At 39.4% G+C, this 24,297-nt stretch overlaps 1 protein-coding gene across 2 annotated transcripts in view; it reads left to right on the top strand.

Annotated features, from left to right (window-relative positions):
• The window catches only part of SLC17A5 (solute carrier family 17 member 5), a 48,424-nt gene that overhangs the window by 2,938 nt on the left and 21,189 nt on the right, over positions 1–24,297 (top strand). For both annotated transcript variants that reach the window (XM_068551615.1, XM_068551614.1), the window contains exons 2-7: positions 9,992–10,188; positions 12,191–12,424; positions 14,941–15,028; positions 17,006–17,092; positions 18,481–18,599; positions 19,692–19,850. In XM_068551615.1, the coding sequence (XP_068407716.1) occupies positions 9,992–10,188; positions 12,191–12,424; positions 14,941–15,028; positions 17,006–17,092; positions 18,481–18,599; positions 19,692–19,850 (884 nt within the window). The remainder of the gene's footprint in view (positions 1–9,991; positions 10,189–12,190; positions 12,425–14,940; positions 15,029–17,005; positions 17,093–18,480; positions 18,600–19,691; positions 19,851–24,297) is intronic.

The following is a 24,297-nucleotide window of genomic DNA, read 5'->3' as shown; positions in this document are numbered from 1 at the left end:
TTTAAGTTATGTTCTATATGTTTACTTTGCACATTTCAGAAAGTATAGGTGTTTAAAAAAAAACAGAAAACAAAAAAAAAACACTTTCCATCCAGAATTAGTTTTTTTTAAGTTTTGGTGCCTGAAGGTGGAAATCTTCAGCAGACCTTAAAACCTCTCTTTCTATATGTTTGCATATGTTTTACTTATCTTTTATGTTTGTTTCTGGAACAAACCTCTATGAAATCAGCTGTACCTTATCTATGCCTATGTGTATAGTTTTATTTTTCAGAAGAGAAAAGCTGATAAAATGTTAGTCATAAAATTTTACAGCGGTTAAAAGACCTTAGACACTAACTCCTATCAGGTGGGCATCATTTTATATGTAAACAACTGAGGGCCAGAGAGGTTAAGTTCCCAAGATTGCTGTAGCCATATTAAGGACTAACCAGAGTTCTTCTAGTTTTTAGTCTAGTCCCATCCTCCTTCCTCGTCACAACACTGCCACATTTGTGTTACGTTTGAGAAATTCCTATTTGCAAAATGCTTAATCATTTTTGTTGAATCCTTCACAAATTTGAAAGTTCCTCGCTCCGTCATGAATAAGAGGACATGGTTTTGTGTTATGCGTAGTGCTGCTTTATTGAGGGAGCTAAAATTAAAGTATGTTTCTGTAGTGTTAAGAATTAATACATCTCAGGGACTTCCCTGGTGGTGCAGTGGTTAAGAATCCGCCTGCCAGTGCAGGGGACAAGGGTTCAAGCACTGGTCCGGGAAGATCCCACGTGCCGCAGAGTAACTAAGCCCATGCGCCACAACTACTGAGCCTGCGCTCTAGAGCCCGCGAGCCACAACTACTGAGCCCGTGTGCTACAACTACTGCAGCCCGCGTGCCTAGAGCTCGTGCTCCGCAACAAAGACAAGCCACCACAATGAGAAGCCCATGCACTTCAACGAAGAGTAGCCCCGGTCACCGCAGCTAGAGAAAGCCCGTGCGCAGCAACAAAGACCCAACGCAGCCAAAAATAAATAAATAAATTTATTTAAAAAAAAAAAAAACGAATATGTCTCAGGTTGACAGAATACAACAGAATTCTCAGTTACCTGTCAGTAACCTGACTGGTTTTCTTTTCAAGTATTTGCTTTTACATAGCCAGGTAGATTTCAGAGATGCACACCAAAGTGATGGGGGACATCCATGTTGCTGCAAATGACATTATTTCATTCTTTTTTTTAAGGACTTTTTTTTTTTTTTTTTTTGGCTGCGTTGGGTCTTCGTTTCTGTGCGAGGGCTTTCTCCAGTTGCGGCGAGCGGGGGCCACTCTTCATCGCGGTGCGTGGGCCTCTCACTATCGCGGCCTCTCTTGTTGCAGAGCATAGGCTCCAGATGCGCAGGCTCAGTAGTTGTGGCTCATGGGCCCAGTTGCTCTGCGGCGTGTGGGATCTTCCCAGACCAGGGCTCGAACCCGCGTCCCCTGCATTGGCAGGCAGATTCTCAACCACTGCGCCACCAGGGAAGCCCTATTTCATTCTTTCTTATGGCTGAGTAATATTCCATTGTATATATGTACCACATCTTCTTTATCAATTCATCTGTCGATGGACATTTAGGTTGATTCCATGTCCTGGCTATTGTAAATAGTGCTGCAATGAACACTGGGTGCATATGTCTTTTCTAATTATGGTTTTCCCCAGATATATGCCCAGGAGTGGGATTGCTGGATCATATGGTAGCTCTGTTTTTAGTTTTTTAAGGAACCTCCATACTGTTCTCCACAGTGGCTGTACCAGTTTACATCCCTACCTACCAACAGTGTAGGAGGGTTCCCTTTTCTCCTCACCCTCTCCAGCATTCATTGTTTGTAGACTTTTTGATGATGGCCATTCTGACTGGTGTGAGGTGATACCTCATTGTAGTTTTGATTTGCATTTCTCTAATAATTAGTAATGTTGAGCATCTTTTCATGTGCTTTTTGGCCATCTGTATGTCGTCTTTAGAGAAATGTCTATTTAGATCTTCTGCCCATTTTTTGATTGGGTTGTTTATTTTTTTGATATTGAGCTGCATGAGCTGTTTGTATATTTTGGAGATTAATCCCTTGTCAGTTGCTTTGTTTGCAAATATTTTCTCCCATTCTGAGGGTTGTCTTTTCATTTTGTCTATGGTTTCCTTTGCTGTGCAAAATCTTTTAGGTCCCCTTTGTTTTCTTTGTTTTTATTTTCATTACTCTAGGAGGTGGATCAAAAAAGATAATGCTGCAATTTATGTCAAAGAGTGTTCTATGTTTTCCTCTAAGAATTTTATTGTGTCCAGACTTACATCTAGGTCTTTAATCCATTTTGAGTTTATTTTTGTGTATGGTGTGAGGGAGTGTTCTAATTTCATTCTTTTACACGTAGCTGTCCAGTTTTCCCCGCACCACTTATTGAAGAGACTGTCTTTTCTCCATTGTATATTCTTGCTTCCTTTGTCATAGATTAGGTGACCATAGGTGTGTGGGTTTATCTCTGGACTTTCTATCCTGTTCCATTGATCTATATTTCTGTTTTTGTGCCAGTATCATACTGTTTTGATTACTGTAGCTTTGTAGTATAGTCTGAAGTCAGGGAGCCTGATTGCACCAGCCTAGAGATTGACATACTGAGTGAAGTAAGTCAGACAGAGAAAGACAAATATGATATGATATCGCTCATATGTGGAATCTTAAAAAAAAAAGGGGGGGTGAATACAAATGAACTTATCTACAAAACAGAAATAGAGTTACAGATGTAGAAAACAAACTTATGGTTACAAGGGGTAAGGGGGAGAAGAATAAATTGGAAGATTGAGATTGACATATACACACTACTATATATAAAATAGATAACCAATAAGGACCTACTGTATAGCACAGGGAACTCTGCTTAGTGCTCTGTAATGGCCTATATGGGAAAAGAATCTTAAAAAGAAGGGATATATGTATATAACAGATTCACATTGCTGTATACCTGAAAATAACACATAATCAACTATACTCCAATAAAAATTAAAAACAAAAACAAAAAAGCAGAGTGATGGGGGAAGGGCGGCTCAATACTGGTAAACCACAGGAAGTGTATAGATTTTTCTGCCTAATTAAGGTAGGAGAGAGGAGGGAATTAGGCACACATAAAAATTCCATTCCTCACACTTTCCTGCAGTTGAAGGTTTACTTTTGCATGAATGAGATGTGTCTTGTATTTGATTCAATGGATTTTCAAAATACTGTTGCACCGGGCTTCCCTGGTGGCGCAGTGGTTGAGAATCTGCCTGCCAATGCAGGGGACATGGGTTCGAGCTCTGGTCTGGGAAGATCCCACATGCCGCGGAGCAACTGGGCCCGTGAGCCACAACTACTGAGCCTGCGCGTCTGGAGCCTGTGCTCCGCAACAAGAGAGGCCGCGATAGTGAGAGGCCCGCGCACCGCGATGAAGAGTGGCCCCCGCTTGCCGCAACTAGAGAAAGCCCTCGCACAGAAACAAAGACCCAACACAGCCATAAATAAATAAATAAATAAATTTTTAAAACAAACAAACAAAATACTGTTGCACCAAAATGTGCTTATTCATGTTACGAAAAATCAGTTTTCGGTCTCCTAAGACATTTCTTTGTGCTTAAAGGCAGAACATGGGTCTGGAGGCAGGGTGCCTAATTGCCGATCCTAGTTCTGCTGCCTAACCTAACCTCTCTGTGCCTGTAAATCAGGGAAAATAATGCACCTAATTTATAGGGTTATTGTGAGGATTAAATAAGCTAATAGAAAGTGCTTGGAATAGAGTTTGGCATATAGTAAGTGTTAATTAACATTATTATCATTATTATAATCATCAATGAAGACTGGATTTTGCATTCCACAGAGAAGCTGGCACCACAAAATAAGGGCCCCATTCTTCATGTCACACTCTGTTGGAACTTGTGATTTTCTAGCTTATAATGGCACATCCTCTGCTTTATTTCATTTTTTGTTTTGTTTTTTACCTCTACTATTCTTTTGGTATGGGAGGCAGATGGTTACATTCAAGGTTCAGTTACATAAGTGTTGTGTTTCACAAATGTAATTTGTGTGTAAATATAGTCTTAAATATAAGGTATGGAGCGCTGGTAGACAGCAACCATATTAGAGAAGGAAGGGAAATGGCCTTGGGTCATGTGATAATCAATGTTAATATTAAAGTAACTGAGTCCATTTTAATGGAATTTGGTGTTTTCTTGTAAATGGGTATTAATTTGGGAGCTAAAAATACATAAGGATTTATCAGGAATGAATTACCCATAAGGCAGGCTAAGACCAGTTAAATATTACCCTGTTTAAAAGCAAAACTTATTTTATCCATTTAGATAGGAAATCTTTTTTAATGCAGTTCCCTGGTCAAGGGGCTCACTAGTCCAGGCCCCCTCCTCTAGAGAAAGTCATCGTCTTTGCATAGGTCAGTGCCCCCCCCCCCCCCCCCCCCCGACCGTGGATTTCCGCCTCAGTCTCAGCCCCTCACCGCTCAGTACTTCCTTGCTCCTCCCCACTGCCAGACCCTCCCACAATGAATAAAGGCTGGACATCCTCAGCTTTTCACCAGCCTTCCCTCGCCTCAGGCACCTCCTTGCTGCAACAGAAACCTGGCCTTCTGGGCACACCACTCCCACTCCTCCCTGCTGTCTCAAGGGATGATTTTCTGTTATCTTGTAGTAGTTGGTGGGATCGACTCTTCCTTACTCCACATTCATGCTTCCAGACAATCATCCCTCCACTCTCAATGCCATTAGGCTAGGCTACTTTCCCCTACATGGTTTTCTCCTGTGCCCACTTCCCAGCACTTTGCTTCAGTCATCATAGGCTTTACCACCAGACACACCCCCATCTTCTACGCTCTAATTCCCACCATTATCTTGAGTGACTCCTCATCCAGCACCATGTCCCCTCAACTTCTCAGACTCCTACGTGTCTGATGACTTCCTTCCCTCCTCAGTCACCCCTTGGACCTCGTCATCTCCCATAACTGCTTTAACCACAACTAGAATTCCTACCTGCCTGTGTAACTGCTCCACTTCGACTCCTCTCATTTCATCTGCACCTTCCACCCACTGACCCCTCATCTTTTTATGGAAGAGTTCACACATATACAAAAGTAGAGAGAAGATCTGTGTGTTTTATCTATTGTCAAGAGAACTTCATAGGTAGAATTGTGAAGTTCCAGCAGGAAACACCTCTCCGCTTTTAAGCCCCCTAAATATTTGCATGCCAGCTCTCCCAGACACTGCTCTAGGCATTGAAGGTATACAGCAGTGAACAAAACAGAACCAAAGCTCCTGCCCTCCCTGAACGTTTATATTCTAGTGTGCATTTTCCTAAACCATTAGCCCTCCCCATTTTACTTGCTTCTTGGGTCAGAATCACAGTCCGACACTTTTATTTTCTTGTCAGCACTGGAAATTCCCTGCCTTGTCACCACACCATCTCAGTGCCAACTATCTGCTTGCCTGGTGCTTGCCTCTGCATACAGGCAAGTCGTGCTTCAAGGTCACACGCAAGGGCAGGTTGCGCCCACCAGTTTTGGGTGGGTGTCCACTCACTCAGCAATTCTGTATGTTTCACTGGGAACTTAACGCCCGCTTCAACAGCTTCTTAACTTCTTTTTTCAACTTCTAATTTCTCACAAATGAGAAATAACCTTGATCCGTAACAAATTACCTCAATTCCTAATGTCCAGGAAGAGCAATAGTAATAACAACAATTCACAGTTATTGAAGGCATATTATGTGCTAATCACTGTTCTAAGTATTTTACATGTACCACCTCAACTAATCTTTATAACCCTAATATAGGCAAAGCACTTAGACTGATATCGAGCACATCGGGCTCAATAACTATTACCTATTGGGGTTTTTTTTTAACATCTTTATTGGAGTATAATTGCTTTACAATGGTGTGTTAGTTTCTGCTTTATAACAAAGTGAATCAGCTATACATATACATATATCCCCATATCCCCTCCCTCTTGCGTCTCCCTCTCACCCTCCCTATCCCACCCCTCTGGGTGGCTCAAAGCACCGAGCTGATCTCTCTGTGCTATGCGGCTGCTTCCCACTAGCTAGCTATTTTACATTTGGTAGTGTATATAAGTCCATGCCACTCTCTGACTTTGTCCCAGCTTACCCTTCCCCCTCCTCGTGTCCTCAAGTCCATTCTCTACATCTTTATTCCTGTCCTGCCCCTATTACCTATTGTTTTTGTTATTAAATTCAGGGCCCAGCGTCCCACTCTGAGTTACTGCAGCACCATAGTGCAGCCCCATAAGATCATTTGCTGTTTCCTGCTCCTTCTGTGCTTGCTTTCCATACTTCTGTACCTGCCACTGCCTCTCCTTGCATCGCTCTCCTTCCTCGAACCTGCCGGTGGCTTCCTGCTTATTGATGAAGGTTCAGTGCAAATGTTCTTTCTCCCAGAGGCCTTCCTTGACCATCCCCTACCCCACACACAGCACATTTATGTCACTCTTTTGTCCCGTGTTACACACATATGTGTATTGTAGCCGTTTATCTCGTTGGTATAACTTTTTCCAGGATAAACGGGAAAGGAACTCACTTTTACTGACTGCCCTTCAGTATTTCATCTAATGCACACACAACCCAGTGAGGTGGGTGGTGGTCACCTCATTTGGGAGCTGAGAAACCTGATAATGAAAACTATTAACTAACTTCCCCAAAGACATACAGCCAGTGAAAATCAGAGCTGAGCTCCATCACCAGGTCGGCTTCAATCTACATCAGCCTCTGTGCTTTCAGCTACGCCCACTCCACATTCCTAAGTTTAAACCATGTTTTAGAAGCTGATGTTTGTTTTGATGGGTGCTCCGTTCATTACGCAAGCATGGTTTTGCTTTGAACTTGATTTCAGTGTGGCGGGTGCCGGATGAATGTTCTCTCCCCTCATCACACAAGCACGCTTTTCTTGGACCAATTTCAAACACTCGCCAAATTCACAGGCTCATTTTGCTCTATCACCATACTTTCTTGAAACAAAATCTTTCTGACTGATTTGTAATCAACCATCATTTTTTAAAACTAGTAACCCCTTATTTGTAATGTTCTTAAAATCTCATAGTCATATACTTTGTGACTTCTGTGTTGGCTTTTTCTTTTCTGATTATTGACTGTGCCCCCAAAAGTTAACGTTGCCGGATCCATAACTTCTAGGTCAGATTTCCAAGTGGTATCACTAGTAATTTGAAATCATTTTACTCACCTTTCCTCCACTTCCCAAGCTTCTACCCCTACATGATATTCACATGGTAAGGTATATCATAGTCCTAATCAATTATCATGTGGGGAGAAACTGATAACATACGGTAAAATAAGGCAACTCAAATAAGGATAGAATGGAGTGATAACATTACAAGTCAGAGTAGCAAAAATAAAGTTGTTTAGAGTAAGAGCATTGCTGGTAACTTTGTCCCTCCCTTTCACTAACCCCTATGTCCAGTGTGTTGGCAAGGCCTGTCAGTTCTGCCTTTAAAGTTATCTCAAATCCACGCATTTCTCTCCATTGCCTGGGCTTTACTCTACTTTAAGCCACCATCACCTCTTTCCTGGAAACTTACAATAATCCCTTGAGTGATCTCCCTGAGTCTACATCCCTCACCACCGTTTACACTTCTGCCCCTTTGTCATCTCCACACAGCAACCAGAGAAGCCGTTTAAACCGTAAATCACATTTTGTCACTCCTCTGCTGAAGCATATAATGAACTTTGTATATAGTACCTTGGCAAAGCAGACAGTACATTAATCTGGATTTTTCTTGCTCCAAATTACCCAGAGTAACACATTTTAATTGCCCAAATTTGGAAAGATTATGAGTCCCCCCCATCCAGACATCTCCGTATATTCTTGTCCAACACAGAGCAATGATAAGGAAAATGTGCTCACCTATAAAACATGCCTTGCATTCTGCAACTGTCCTTAACTAGACAGCTGCCTTTTTGCTTGGGGCAGAAAGCCAGTGTGTCTTGATTTAGGTAACAGAGGCAGCGTGAATGAAGCTTTAGAAATACAGTTTTCACAGGTCTGGATCGAACTGTGGCAGTGGTGCCATAGTTCTAATACCAGCTGTACTCCTGAAAATGGAGCCAAGAATGCCAAATGAAAAGTTGTCTGTTAAAAGATGTCAATCTTGCACAGAGGAAAAATTGATAGCAGTTGTGAAGTGTATGAGTGCTTGTAGAAAAGTGAGTTGGATCACAGTATATTAATATACACCTAAATACAGTTGTGCTGTATTCATTAAAGCTTCGATCTGAATCTGTACCAAGACCGTTGTACTCTGAAGAATGTGTCCTTGTGTGAGGTTAGGTCAGTGAAAACACCAGGATTCCTGAGAAGGGAAAAACATGCACGTGTGTTTGTGTGTGTGTGTGTGTGTAATGCTATAAGTCATTGCCAAATAAAAGCACACATATGTTCATATATATGTATTTAACTTTAACTTGTCATTAGCAAATGAAACAGATGTTCATATCTTTCAACAGATATTTATCAAACACTCAGTGTTGACCAAACTTAAGGTGTAAAAACCTGGATTAGCCACTTTCTCATTGTCTCTCCGGGTCAGTCACCCTGAAGTCAGCTTCCTGTATTCTCATCCCCCCTCCAGTTCTGCAACTCAGTAAAAGAAGAAAAAAGAGAAAATATGTGCATACACCTATAGAGTAAAACAATAGGTCAGATTCCTCCTGTCACATGATCTGCCTTTCATTGGTTCCTCCAACCCACTCTGCCTTCCTTTTTTTTTTTTTTTTAATCATTGTGGTACATTCACTAACTGTGCTTTTTACTGTGGGCCCTTTAAGCAAGACCAGCTGAGCAACTGTCACAGGGGCTGCAACTGTTCATAGATTCTGCAAGTTTGCTTCTGGATTCTTAAATACACTTAGTTTAGGAGAGCCTTAAGTATTAATCATGGCTTCCGATTCACACCCAGCCTCTGAGGATACTTTTCAAGGTAAGAAATTGATCAGGAGGGCCTTCCTGCCCTGGCCTTGGCAGTAAATTTTTTGTGCTGAGATACGTTTATGATGCGATGCCTGCTAACCCATGGTAATGTACGTGTCACGCTGAGCGCTCGAGGACTTATTGGCCATGTTGGAGACGGCTTTTCAGAAATAGTGATGCCGTTAAACCCCCTTACCCGCTTTTCTCTTATCTTGCCGGCTGACAGGGATTGGGGGTTTGGCTTTGACTCTGGCATGCAGATTTTTCTGAGCAAAGTTGTTGCCTCCGTGTTTTAAGAAACTGTCTTACAGTTCAGGCTCTCATGTGTTAAATCTTTATCAAAACCACAGGTACTGGGAACAAAGTCTCTCTGATACATGTTTTTAGATATGCTTCATCTGAGAATATTCTCAGAAAAATTTTCATGGTTTATTAATTTGTGTACCTCTAAGAAGTGAGCTTTTTAGTGATTTAGACAGTATCACCTAAGTTACTCTTTTATTTTTCTTAACATCTTTATTGGAGTAGAATTGCTTTACAATGGTGTGTTAGTTTCTGCTTTATAACAAAGTGAATCAGTTATACATATACATATGTTCCCATATCTCTTCCCTCTTGCATCTCCCTCCCTCCCACCCTCCCTATGCCACCCCTCTAGGTGGTCACAAAGCACCGAGCTGATCTCCCTGTGCTATGCGGTTGCTTCCCACTAGCTATCTATTTTACGTTTGGTAGTGTGTATATGTCCATGACACTCTCTCACTTCGTCCCAGCTTACCCTTCCCCCTCCCCATATCCTCAAGTCCGTTCTCTACTAGGGCTGTGTCTTTATTCCCGTCTTGCCACTAGGTTCTTCATGACCTTTTTTTTTTTTTTCCTTAGATTCCGTATATATGTGTTAGCATACTGTATTTGTTTTTCTCTTTCTGACTTACTTCACTCTGTATGACAGACCCTAACTCCATCCTAAGTTACTCTTTTAATGAGAGTTTTTCCACCAATCTTTATTTCAGCTCCAGTGTGCTGCTCTGCTCGTTACAACCTAGCATTTTTGGCCTTCTTTGGTTTCTTCGTCCTCTATTCGTTACGGGTGAATCTGAGTGTGGCGTTAGTGGATATGGTGGATTCCAACACAACTGCAGCAGAGAATAGAACTGCCAGCGAGTGTGCAGAGCATGCAGCTCCCATAAAAGTTCTTCACAACCAAACGGTAAGTGCTGTTCTTCAAGCAAATGATCTTAATCCTAAAATACTTCCGAGGGAAAATATTGAAAAATACTGGATTTGTTCATCCTACAGAAACACGGACACTTTCTTCATGTAAACTCTGAATCATTCTCTTTTGTGTTTTCCCAGTAACTGGTTAGACAGTAACTTATAACTGTAGCTGCTGCTGCTGAGCCCTGATCTGTTTGAAAAGTAGCTTTTCAGCTTCCTCCATAAACATACTGTCCTTGAAGAGAATTTGGAAAAACCTGTCTGGTGTATTAGAAAATTGGGTTGTTTTAGATGTTGCTAAATAGTTTTTATGGGACCATTATTTAATAGCTGTACTACTTAAAAGGTTCCTGTTGCAGGAGGATTAAGGTAATCTCAACTACAGGATGAAAAATAAGAATGGGTCAGTTTCAAAAAAAAAAATCTATACATGCCTCACCTAAGCTGCTGATGTCATTTTGCCTCCCTCATATTATAGTGGAATTGATAAGTGCATGTTCATCATTTGTTCAGAATTGAGTTTTACACACTTTAAACATTTTATTTTGTCTCACATGGGGAGACAATACAGGCGGGAAAGGCTGGTGTCCTTTTTTTTTTTTTTGTGGCCACACTGTGCGACATGTGGGATCTTAGTCCCCCGACCAGGGATTGAACCTGAACCCCCTGCAGTGGAAGCCCACAGTCTTAACCACTGGACCACCAGGGAAGTCCCAGGTGTCCTTTTCTATAAGCGTATTTTCATCCATCTTCAGCGCTCACAAAGGAGCCAAACCCCATGTAGGTGAGTCTCTCCTGCCATTTACAGACAAGATCACTCAAACAGAGAAGAGGGTTTCTGCCCAAACAAGCACATGTACAAAATAATGACTTATCAAAAATCTTTACATTGGACTTCAGTAATGTTGCCGGATATATATTTGGGTACACGTCACCCACTTTCCCCACCTCAACCTGTAACTGCTGGACACTTCATGAAGCCCTGGAATTCTAGAGAAGCTGCAGATTGGTACTCTAAACAAGGATAATTAGGGGTTTGCTTTGTGTCTTTACTTTCGATAAGTGCTTTTGATGATCCACCTACTTACTTGCCCTACATCGACAGTAAAAAATCCTGAATGGTTCTTAACACATGGGTAGGTTACAGGGCTATGTGTGCTAAACATGTCAGATACTCAGTCACCAAATCTTCATTTTCACCTCGCTGTGTACTGCTACTAATTAAAAGACATTTCCTACTCACGTGAAGTTTCTGGCTTGGTTTAAATTCTTGCTCTTTTGTATTGCTCTATGTCCTTGTCGAAGTGCTTGGTCTGAAATGGTCTATTAATTAATGGTCTATTAATTATCTATATTTTTGCATACTAGTAGCCAGCATTAAGTGAATATTTAGTGTGTGTCAGGCCTTATTTTATGGGCCTTTTTCATTTAATCTTCCCAGATCACAAATCCAGTAAGTAACAGAGCTGGGCTTGAACCCAGGCCTGGCTCCAAAGCCTAGCTTGGCCACTGCAGTATCCTGTTCAGTAGCTTTCTGGATTAAACCTGTGCCTTTTTTTGAGCCTTCTTTGTCATGGTCATTACAAAATATCTACAATTCATCCCATAGTCTAGTTTCATAAAATAGCAAGCCTTCCGGAACATTATGACTTTCAGTGATTTTCGATTCACTTCTAGAATCTGCATGTCTGTATCACGGCGACTCACCTACCCAGTAGAAAGTCTGCATGTTCTTCAGTCTAAAACAATGGTTCTGGGGAGTTCCCTGGCAGTCCAGTGGTTAGGACTCGGCGCTTTCACTGCTGTGGCCCAGGTTCAATCCCTGGTCGGGGAACTAAGATCCCACAAGCCTCACGGCCAAAAAAACAAACAAACAAACAAACAAAAAACAGTGGTTCAGAATTACACTTATATGTACTCACATGCCAGTAAGAGAAAGGAGCCGTTTCATCAAGGTCTTAAAAGGCTGTTCTTTTTCCTCCTACTCGTCACAGGGTAAAAAGTACCGATGGGATGCAGAAACTCAAGGATGGATTCTCGGGTCTTTTTTTTATGGCTACATCATCACGCAGATCCCTGCAGGATACGTTGCCAGCAGAAGTGGGGGAAAACTGCTGCTGGGATTTGGGATACTCGGCACCTCTGTCTTCACCCTGTTCACTCCCCTCGCTGCAGATTTCGGAGTTGGAGCCCTCGTCGCACTCAGGGCTCTAGAAGGACTAGGAGAGGTAATTTTTTTTGTCTTCTGTTATTCTTCTTACCCTGCCTCACTTTCTTGTCTTCTTAAAGATACCATTCTTTGATATGAATATGAACCAGAAAAAATGACATTGGAAGATAATAGGGATTTATTTTTTAGTTAGAAGCTGATTAACTATGAAATAACATGAGTAGACTTCACTTGTGGTCAGTGAGGTCTTGAGTGGGAGCACTCCTAAATTAGAAGCTTTACTCAAAGACTAGGGAAAACATTTTCTAGGGGAACACTTCATAGCTGTCCCTACTCCCTCCTACTGAGGAGATAAGAAACCACTATTAAAACCACGAAGACAGGGGCTTCCCTGGTGGTGCAGTGGTTGAGAATCCGCCTGCCAATGCAGGGGACACGGGTTTGAGCCCTGGTCTGGGAAGATCCCACATGCCGCAGAGCAACTGGGCCCGTGAGCCACAACTACTGAGCCTGCGCGTCTGGAGCCTGTGCTCCGCAACAAGAGAGGCCGCGATAGTGAGAGGCCTGCGCACCGCGATGAAGAGTGGCCCCCGCTTGCCGCAACTAGAGAAGGCCCCCGCTTGCTGCAAATAGAGAAAGCCCTCACACAGAAACGAAGACCCAACACAGCCATAGAGAAATAAATTAATTAATTAAATTTTTTTGTAAAAACCATGAAGACAGACCATCCTACCTCTTGAACTTTTGCCACTGTTTACCTCTGCTCCATCATTGATTGCCCAGGTCTAAAACATATTTTACCCAATAGACTGTCACGTTGCCTTGTTTTCCTTTACATTTGTTGTTTTTCATAGAACTTCTTCTTTATCATTTGTTCTTTTTTCTGGTCCTCTAACTTAGAGACAAATAATTTATCATTTTATGTAGCTATCTTTTTTTTAGTCCTGTGATTCTTCTGGCCTTTCTGCTGCTTTTAAAGTTGTTATTATTAATTTTTATCTTTTTTTTCCTCTCCTCCTAAGATTTCTATCATCTTTTAATTTTAATTTTAAAAATTTAATTTCTTATTTTTTCTTTTCCTTTCCACTTCTCTTTTGCATTTCGTCATGTGTACCTCCACTTTTAAATAATGATCTCGCTTCATTTCTAACTTTGAACTTCTCAAGGCATAGGTTTATTTTGCTGTCTCTTAACTTTTCCTTAACCAAGCAAGATAGTGGCCTCTGGGTTTAGTATACAGCTTAAACGTTATTTTGTATCATGCTGTGTAGAAAGAACACTGACTGGAGTAGTAAAATCAGAGTTTGAATAATAACTCCACTGTATCTAACGGTGGAACCATAGGTTATAATATAAATATTATACAAATACAATATATAATATATAATATAAATCAAATATATTAAATACCTGCCCCATCCTCAGTCACAGCTCAGATGTGATAATAATTGCTAGAAAACTTTGGAAATTGCCAAGTGCTTTTTAACTTTAAGCTTTGGTCATTCATCTGGACATTCTTATTTTGTCCTTATCAAATAGGGGTATACCAAATAAGCCCTTCTTGACTACAAAATAAAATTACCCCCCTACTAACAGGTTCCTTTTCTCCTTATCTAAGCAAAATATATGTTTTACAGATAAACTGAAGTTCTAAGAGTTTAACTGATCTTTCTGAGGCTACACAGGCTAGTGAATGGCCAAGGAGAGCTGTGAATCGACTGCTGCAAGTCTACCAGGATCTATTCCTTCCTGCTCCCTTGTAGCATTTCCTCCTCTCCCAAGCCTCTGTGAACCTCCCTGCCTTCACTGTTTTGTTGCTTCTCCATTATCAGTAATTAGCATTTTTAAAATTGAGGTATAGTAGATGTACAATATTATATAAATTTCAGGTGTATAACGATTCAAAATTTTTATGGATTATACTCCATTTATAGTTATTATAAAATATTCGTTATATTCCCTGTGCTGTATAATATATCGTGATAGCTTATTTATTTTATACGTAGTAGTTTGCACCTCTTAATCCCCCACTCTGTCTTGCCCCTCCCCTAATTGGCATTTACTAGGCTAATTATCACCAGAAAAGAAAAAAATACCAGTAAACACTCTAATTGAGTGTCTTTCGGTAGTACCGTTTTTTGGTAGGACCATTTTTCCTATTGAGTAAGGTGAATCTGAATTTTCTTCTAGTATCCCACAGTATTAGTATTTTTAAAAGTTATGTATTGGTAACATCCCCATTGCATTCAGGCCATAAATAAAGTAAATGAGTAAAATTCACCGTGGGAGGCTACCTTTATATCCTCATTCAGTACATTCTTTTACATTTTTTGTAACCCTTGCCTTGCAGTCCTCAAATCAGTTGACAGAATCCACAAATCTTTGTTCAGGTTTTGAAAGTACTTCATTATGAGGTATTTGCACTCAGCACTGTAAAGACATCTCACTCCGTGAAACCTGATTCTAGTTTGAGTCTTATCCAGAAACTTCTCTTGCAACAAAATACTCACCTGAATTTAAAACATTAACAGAACTACCTTGTATTTCGTCAGAAATATCTTTTTCCTTTCCCAGGGTGTCACATTTCCAGCCATGCATGCCATGTGGTCTTCCTGGGCTCCTCCTCTTGAAAGAAGCAAGCTTCTCAGCATTTCATATGCAGGTGAGATAGCTGTCGTTGTGAAGGTTTTCGCTACAATTTGTTATCTGTATATCAACCTTGGGGGAAGGGCGCACGGCAGAATCAGGCAATGTCAGGTGCTTTCTTCGGGGAAAACTTAAGTTGCAGGGGTATAACTTTATTATTAATGTTCTTCTTTGGCTCACCAGCATATAACAATGTGGCTTCACTGACTACTGTCATTTTCTCCATCTGCCATCATTTATTTCAAAACATGTTGCCTTTTCAGATGTTGATACAGAGAATGCTTTAACAAAACAAAGCCAAAAAAAAAAAGCTGGAAAATTGAACACTTTTGTCCTTAAACTGTGATTTGATTTGATCATCTGATAAGCTGGTCATGACTTTCAACCCCTCCCTTCAGACACCTTGTTTTCTATGCATTTATTTGCTATCATTTTGATCTATAGGTAAGATAGCATGAGCTTTATATGTGAATTATAATTTTTCCAGCTCACACACTGAATGAAAACTTTTTGACCTGACTGCTTTTAAATACAGTTATTGAGAGAGACCTCTCTGCAGTGGCTTTTAAGCTAAAATCTGAAGGATGAGAATGAACCAGTCATGCGAGGAGCAAAAAGGAAAACATTCCAGCCAGTCAGAACAGCACGTACAAGGGCTGTCAGGCAGGAAGTAACATAAGGGTTCAAAGCAATGAGAAACCACTGTAGGTGTCTAGAACACACTGAATAAAGGGGGTAATGGCATAAGATGGGGTTAGAGAAATAGACAAGAGCCAGATTACATCAGGGCTTACAGGCCACAGGGAGGAATGTAGAATTTTTTTTCCAAAATACAATGGGGAGACATCAGACGTTTTTAATCGAGAGAGAGACATGATCCCATGTACATTTTAAGAAGACTCTTACAGCTATGTGGAGATCGATGTAAGAAATCTGATGAGAAGTTCAAGAACAGGCAGTATCAGTGGTTCCCCTTTGCCTGTTGAATGGTCTAAGCTCAAACTAGGGGTCAAGATTCTTTATGGTCTTCACCACTTCATTTTAGCCAGCCTAGCCCTTGACACATAGTGCCTGGCATGGAACAGATACTCAGCAACTATTCAACCCGGTTTTCTAGCCTTCCTGTTCCTTTCCTTCACCCAGCTGAGGTTCCCAAATCCACTTTCTGCTTTCCTACTTTCATTCATTTGCTCACCCTGTTACACCTGCCTCTATATCTTCTTTCTTATGGGACCAGATCTTGCCCATCTTTTCAAAGTCCCACTGCTGCTTTTTACATCTTTTCCTGATCTCTAGAGGTCAGAGGTAATCTGTCCTACATTTGAACTTCCATATTGCTCTGTGACACTCAACACTTTCTAACATGTAATAATTATTTGTTTATATTTACTTCCTATATAAGACTAAAATTTGAGACCAGAAACAATGTCTGATTATTTTAGCTCCCACTGTACCTACTAAGATGTCTTCTGTTTGGTGGTTAAAATGAATTTTATCACTTATTTATCCGAAACAATTGTGTGTAATATATTTGGGGCAAATTAGATTACCAAAAGCTTCGTTCTTTTTTCACCAGGTGTGCTGCAGTAGGTTATGTTTAGAGACCATCTTTGAGCCTTTCCCCAAACACTTGGCTTTCTAACACATTTACTAGTAATGTGGCATTCACTAGCTCATATTATAATAGGTCTTCTATCGATTGATGCCTTCTAATTCATCAGTAGATGAATTCATCTAATTCATCAGTACATAATTGTAACTAATATAACTACATATTAATGTATACATTTTACATATTGTGGGTTTTCTAGTAAATGATCCCTTAAGAGAATGGGTTGTTTATATTTACATGTGACTAACTCAACTCCTATAGGATTTGAATCACTCTTTCTTTTCCCTATTGTCTGTTATCCATCTTCTTTAGGCTGTAGACCTGTGTCCCCTCTTTGTTCATTTTTCTCCAAAGTTTACAAAGTCTTTGTTGTTATTCTAGGAGCACAGCTTGGGACAGTAGTTTCTCTTCCTCTTTCTGGAATAATTTGCTTCTATATGAATTGGACTTACGTCTTCTACCTCTTTGGTAAGTTTATTCAAAAATGTAACCTAAATTATAACGTGACAGATCCAAAATGTAATAGTGGTCTAATAATTGGTTAAAATATGTATATTCCAATTCACTGAAGTAACCATCTCCTAAACCACAAAGCTCTGAAACACTTACTGATAACCTGTTTTTCAAGTTTATGTGGTTAAAATGATCTAGCTGAGTTGTGATCTGATGTTAATTTTGGAATATTTGTTCAATAGAAACTGCTGTTGAATCCAGGACTTAAATGCTATACTTACTATAAAAATTGCTGTGTTATTATAAAAAATGTATATTTTGAAAATATTTCTTCTCAAACAAAGTAGGATGCTCTCACTTGGTAGTTTTAATCTTTTTTGTTTCTTTGTTTAGTCCCAGGGCCTTTCATTTCTCAATCTCAATAGCAGGATGATACACATATTTAATAAATTAGATTGCCATGTAAACATTTATGCAGGAAATATATCTGCAATCAAAACAAAAAACAAATCAATAAACAAAAGCAGATACCTGTGGAAATAATAGATTGTAGACTTTTATTTTTCAAAAGGTTTGTCTGGTAGACCCTGATAGGCAGAGTCATGTGGTTAAAAGTTGTTCTCTTCAGGTGCAAACTTCCCATTATAAAATAAATAAATCATGGGGATGTAATGTACAGCACAGTGATATTGTGGTACATGCTTTTTTTTTTTTTTGGCTGCGTTGGGTCTTCGTTGCTGTGCGTGGGCTTTCTCTAGTTGCGGCGAATGAGGGCTGCTCTTCATTGTGGTGCATGGGCTTCTCCTTGTGGTGGCTTCTCTTGTTGCGGAGCACGGGCTCTAGGCACGCAGGTTTCAGTAGTTGTGGCATGCGGGCTCAGTAGTTGTGGCACACAGGCTTAGTTGCTCCACAGCATGTGGGATCGTCCCGGACCAGGGATCAAACCCATGTCCCGTGTATTAGCAGGCAGATTCTTAATCATTGCACCGCCAGGGAAGTCCCTGTGCTACATACTTGAAAGTTGCCAAGAGAATAAATCCTAAAAGTTCTCATCACAAGAAAAAAAAATGTTTGTAATTTTGTATGGTGATAGATGGTAGCCAGACATATTGTGGTGATTATTTTGCAGTGTATATAAATATCAAATCATTATGTTGTACACTTGAAACTAATGTAATGTTATATGTCAATTATACTGCAATTTTTTTTAAAGTTTTTCCTCTTAAAAATTTATAGGAAATAATACAAATTGCAGTTATCCCATTAAAGAATTATGAGAAGAACTTGAAAACAAAGCTGAAACCAATTTTTCATTAAGTTTATAGTTACGTAATTTTTTCAAGACAGAAAAATTGCTGTTGGTGCATTCTAATTTCATTTACCTATTATTTTTCTATTTTAAGGTATAGTTGGAATCATTTGGTTTATTTTATGGATCTGGTTAGTTAGTGATACACCAGAAACTCACAAGACAATCTCCCCCTATGAAAAGGAATACATTCTTTCATCATTAAGAAATCAGGTAAGGATTTTGGCACATTTTAGAAATAATTTCAGAACCTTCTTTTTCTTCAGAATTAAGATACCAGTTTTTTTAATAGATATTTCTGTTGTGCACACTCTAGGCAAAGTAGAGCAGGCAAATTAAATAAATGTACAAGTACTGTTTTGTTCAAGAAATGTCAATTCTTTCTAGTTTAAATCTATGCAATTTAGAATCTAGAAATTTATTTAAATCTAGTTTAAATCTATGAAAAATTACTTTTCTAAGTCATTTTAAACCTTCTATTTACTTTCTCTTTAAGAATCTTTTGAAGACATTGTTGATCTTGTAGATTTGTTTTAATTAAAACTGGCTAGTAAAATCCATAAATCCATTTTAAAAGGCAGGTGTAAACTGTAATATGCTTTAATATTACACCGAGGGCAGACCAACAAGTAAGGATGCCATTAACCCCTTTTAATTGGAGAGATCATACAACATGTGATGGTCTGACATATTCCAGGGCCAACCTATTTGTTAAGTATTAATAGAGCTTAATTTCTCTTTTTACAGTAAAAGTGAGTATAGATAGAAGATCTGTTATGTCTTTCCACACCATGCTGGATTATCTTGCTACTGCTGGGATGCTTACATCCTGCTTTGAAGACCGTTACTCCAGATGGCTACATAAAAAACCTTCTATTGCACAGTTCTTATAGATCATTGTAATTGAATAAAGATTGGAGAATGAAATATGAATTCTAATAGGACTTCCAATCTCTTTCCCTTGCCCTTATGTCAGCCTCTGAATTTGATCATTGAACTGTCCTCTGTTTTTTAGGTGGAGAAATTAATATTGCAGGTGACTTCTGACATTCATGAGGAGTATTTAGTTTGACATTTTAGCTCTAAGATTACATTTCTGTTTTTTCTTCAAATCTGAATCATGGAGTTTCTATTGCTGTTTAATATTTTAAAAGAGTTGTTTAAAAATCTGGGATTTAGTAATCAAGGTTGATAACGTATTCTAGATGGAATTTTAGCTGATCAGATACAGATCTAAACATAGCATGAACATAGCTGTAGCTTATCCTAATTATGCCTGTTTGTTTTTTTTTTTTTCTTTTTCAGCTCTCTTCACAGAAGTCAGTGCCATGGACACCTATGCTGAAATCACTAGCACTTTGGGCTATTGTAGTTGCACATTTTTCTTACAACTGGACTTTTTATACTTTATTGACCTTATTGCCTACTTACATGAAGGAGGTCCTAAGGTTCAATATTCAAGAGGTAAGAAAAAATAAGTATCCGCTTCTTATAGAGAGTATACAGAATTTGTTTTTATCTATGTGAGACTCAGTTATCTTGCATCTTCCATTTTACTCTGATACACTAAATTCTAGAGGCTGCTCTTCTTAGCCTTGCTTGTTCCTTTCCTCTGTGTGTGTTAACTCTTGATTCAGAGTATCTTGGCTGTTATCCCCTTTAACTGTGAAGGTCTTACTAGTCCCCAGTAACATGCCAGGATCTCAGATGATAAGTGCAGGTGGTACCATATTCCCTTGGGATGGTAGCCCGACTCTGCTGGGAGCCGAGAGGGGCGTTGGGAGACACAAGGTTCTTGTACAGAAATCACTCTGCAGTGTTATCCAGGTGTTGGCAGAGCTATAGTTGCAAAGCTGTGTAAGACAGACCCCCCACTAAAACTGCCAGTTCCTTCTGAACTCATCAAACTGAGGCAATTCCTATTATCTCTATGTTGACGGATTTTGTCTTTAAAGAGATGGAAGAAAAACCTAAAGCGAAAGAGGCACAGTTCGTAAGGAAGTTTGGTAGTATTTTTGCCTTCAAAATGAAGGATAAATCAAAGATGTAAATGTTAGGAGCTAAAATGATAAAACTCTTAGAAGTGTACATCTTTGTGACTTTGGGCTGGGCAACAGTTTCTTACATATGATACCAAAAGCACACATGACCAAAGGAAAATATAGATAAATTGGGCTCCATCAAAATTGAAAACTTTTGTGCCTCAAAGGACACTATCAAGAATAAAAACCCACTGAATGGGAGAAAATATTCGCAAATCATATATTTGATAAATATATAAAGAATTTATACAACTCAATAATAGAAAGATAAATAACCCAAGTTTTTAAATGGGTAAAGGATTTGAATAGACATTTCTCCAAAGATATGCAAATGACCAATAAGCCCATGTAATGATGTTCAACATCATTACTCAATGGTTTGCACAGCAAAGGAAACCATAAACAAGATGAAAAGACAACCCTCAGAATGGGAGAAAATATTTGTGAACGAAGCAACGGACAAAGGATTAATCTCCAAAATATACAAGCAGCTCATGCAGCTCAATATCAAAAAAACAAGCAAGGGTCTTCCCTGGTGGCATAGTGGTTAAGAATCTGCCTGCTAATGCAGGTGACACAGGTTTGAGCCCTGGTCCGGGAATATCCCACATGCCGCAGAACAACTAAGCCCGTGCGCCACAACTACTGAGCCTGTGCTCTAGAGCCCACGAGCCAAAACTACTGAGACCGTGTGCCACAACTACTGAAGCCCGTGCACCTAGAGCCCATGCTCCACAATAAGAGAAGCCACCTCAATGAGAAGCCCGCGCACTGCAACAAAGAGTAGCCCCCGCTTGCCACAACTAGAGAAAGCCTGCGCGCAGCAACGAAGACCCAACACAGCCAAAAATAATTAATTAATTGATTAATTAAAAAAAAAAAAAGGCAACCCAATCCAAAAATGGGCAGAAGACCTAAATAGACATTTCTTCAAAGAAAATATACAGTTTGCCAACAAACACATGAAAGGATGCTCAAAATCACTAATCATTAGAGAAATGCAAATCAAAACTACAATGAGGTATCACCTCACACCAGTCAGAATGGCCATCATCAAAAAATCTACAAACAATAAATGCTGGAGAGGGTGTGGAGAAAAGGGAACGCTCTTGCACTGTTGGTGGGAATGTAAATTGATACAGCCACTATGGAGAACAGTATGGAGGTTCCTTAAAAAACTAAAAATAGAACTACCATATGACCCAGCAATCCCACTACTGGGCATATACCCTGAGAAAACCATAATTCAAAGAGTCATGTACCACAGTGTTCACTGCAGCACTATTTACAATAGCCAGGACATGGAAGCAACCTAAGTGTCCATCGACAGATGAATGGATAAAGAAGATGTGGCACATATATACAATGGAATATTACTCGGCCATAAAAAGAAACAAAACTGAGTTATTTGTAGTGAGGTGGATGGCCCTAGTGTCTGTCATTCAGAGTGAAGTAAGTCAGAAAGAGAGAAACAAATACAATGTGCTAACACATATATACGGAATCTAAAAAAAAAAAAGGTTCTGATGAACCTAGGAGAAGGACAGGAATAAAGACGCAGACGTAGAGAATGGTCTTGAGGACACGGGGAGGGGGAAAGCTGGGACGACGAAGTGAGAGAGTAGCATTGACATATATACACTACCAAATGTAAAATAGATAGCTAGTGGGAAGCAGCTGCATTGCACGGGGAGATCAGCTCGGTGCTCTGTGACCACCTAGAGGGGTGGGATAGGGAGGGTGGGAGGGAGACGCAAGAGGGAGGGGATATGGGGATATATGTATACATATAGCTGATTCACTTTGTTATACAGCAGAAACTAACACAACATTGTAAAGAGATTATACTCCAATAAAGATGTTAAAAAATAAATAAATAAAATAAAATTGATTCGCCAAAAAAAAATACAGAAATGGAACACAAAACCATAATGAGATACCACCTCACACCCATTATTAGAATCAGAAAACCAGAAAATAACAAGTGTTGGTGAGGATGTAGAGGAAACAGAACCCTCATACCTTGCTGGTGGGGATGTGAAGTGGTGTAGCCGTTATGGAAAACAGTTTGGCAATTCCTCAAAGACTTAAACATAAAGTCATTATTATGACCCAGAAATTCCATTCCTGGGTCTATACCCAAGAGAACTGAAAACATATGTGCACACAAAAACATGTGCATGTACATGTACACAGAAGTTCATAACATTATTCATAATCATGAAAAAGTGGAAAACACAAGTATGTATCAGCTGACGAATAGATAAACCAAGTATGGTATATTCCACAGTGGGTTGTTACTCAGCCACGGAGCGGAAGCCCTGGAAGTAAAGCAGCAGCCTGGGTGGTGAATGTGACGGTAGCAAGGCTGACTGCACAACTGCATTGGTTACAAGGACTTAGAGCTATCAGCAGCGTTGAAGTGAACCGGCCCGTCACCTCACTTCCAAGGCATACCGAAAACATTGGCCACAGGGACCGAACCTTAAACTTCACCCAAACAGCTAAGCTGTGAAGAACTCCTCTGGTTACTTTTGAAAAAAAGAGATCCATTATACTGAAATATATCCACCAATTGTACTGACAGAAGTTAAACTGAAATGAGCCTTTACCAGTAGCGTGGGATGGATTTGTTGCAAGCAACCTTGCTTTCCCTAAGCTCTCTGTTAACAGAGCCTGACTGTAGTCTCCTACTGTAGTGACAAATTGCATGCAAATTTAAAGATCATTCCACTGATGCTTCTATTTGAAATTTTCCCAGGAGAACTATAGAAAGAATGAAATATCAATAGCTGACTGGTAATTAGTATATGTACTTAATTGCCGTCATTTATTTTTTATTAATTTTTTTTTGATTCTATAATGAGAAACTTTAAAACTAGAATATTTTTTTCTTGCATTTTCATACCAAAAAAGGCATTTTCTTTCTGAATCAAAATTAAAAGAAATGTGAACAGAGTTTGAAAATAATTCTCTTGTTGTATAGAAGCCTCTTTTTTAATGGATTTTTTTTCTTGAAAAATCAGCATATTACATTCATGAAATGGCCTTTGTTCAAAATAAAGCTTGCTTTGAGAAGCATTGTATTTAAAATTATAATCAAGTTAATTAAAATTTTTAAAGCTCTTTATCCTTTGTTTTAAGCTTGCTTTGTTACATAAGTTTATTTTCATTAGTTATCACCACTTTTCTTTTTTCCTAGCTTTTTCCTAGTGTCCCTATTTCTTACAGCTCAGTGAGAGTTGGGGCAATATCTGTTACCCTATTTTGGATATTAACATTTTGGAATCAGTTTTTTTTAATAAATGAATACAAGGAACCATATCCTTGAACAGAATGCTTAACAACTGTGGAAGATACCCATGGATGTATAAATGTTGAAGATTTTGTCAGGGGAGTTTTTACCATTGGAATTTTAAGTGGGAAAATTCAGTAACTCTGATGAATTATCGGTCTTATCCCACCAGAGGACAAAGCCAAGATCAGAAAATTCTCTTCTCTATTTGCTGCAGTTCATGTGTAGGGTTCTGCCACAGATAATGATAGATGTGATCCCACTGTGCAGAATTCTAAATGGAATAAAATTTAAAGAGGAAATTACTCAGCTTAATACCAGAAAGAAACAAAAATCTTCAGCCACAGAAGTAAAACTGGAAGCATGCAACATCTGAAAATAGACCACAGACTATGATGAAAAAAATTAAATCTTTTCTTAAGCACACTTAAATTTAAAATATTAACAAATTTTGCTGGTCTGTACCATTAATGATGCCTAGATAGAATTATTACCAGATTAAAATATCAACGATAAAATATCTTTCTACCTTTTCTGTGTTTGTAAATCTCTAACAGGTGTACCCATCTCTCTC

The sequence above is a fragment of the Eschrichtius robustus genome, chromosome 9 (assembly GCF_028021215.1).
Source record: "Eschrichtius robustus isolate mEscRob2 chromosome 9, mEscRob2.pri, whole genome shotgun sequence".
Classification (NCBI taxonomy): Eukaryota; Metazoa; Chordata; class Mammalia; order Artiodactyla; family Eschrichtiidae; genus Eschrichtius; species Eschrichtius robustus.
Note: the sequence above shows the minus strand (reverse complement) of the source record. Positions and strands in the feature narration are given on the sequence as shown.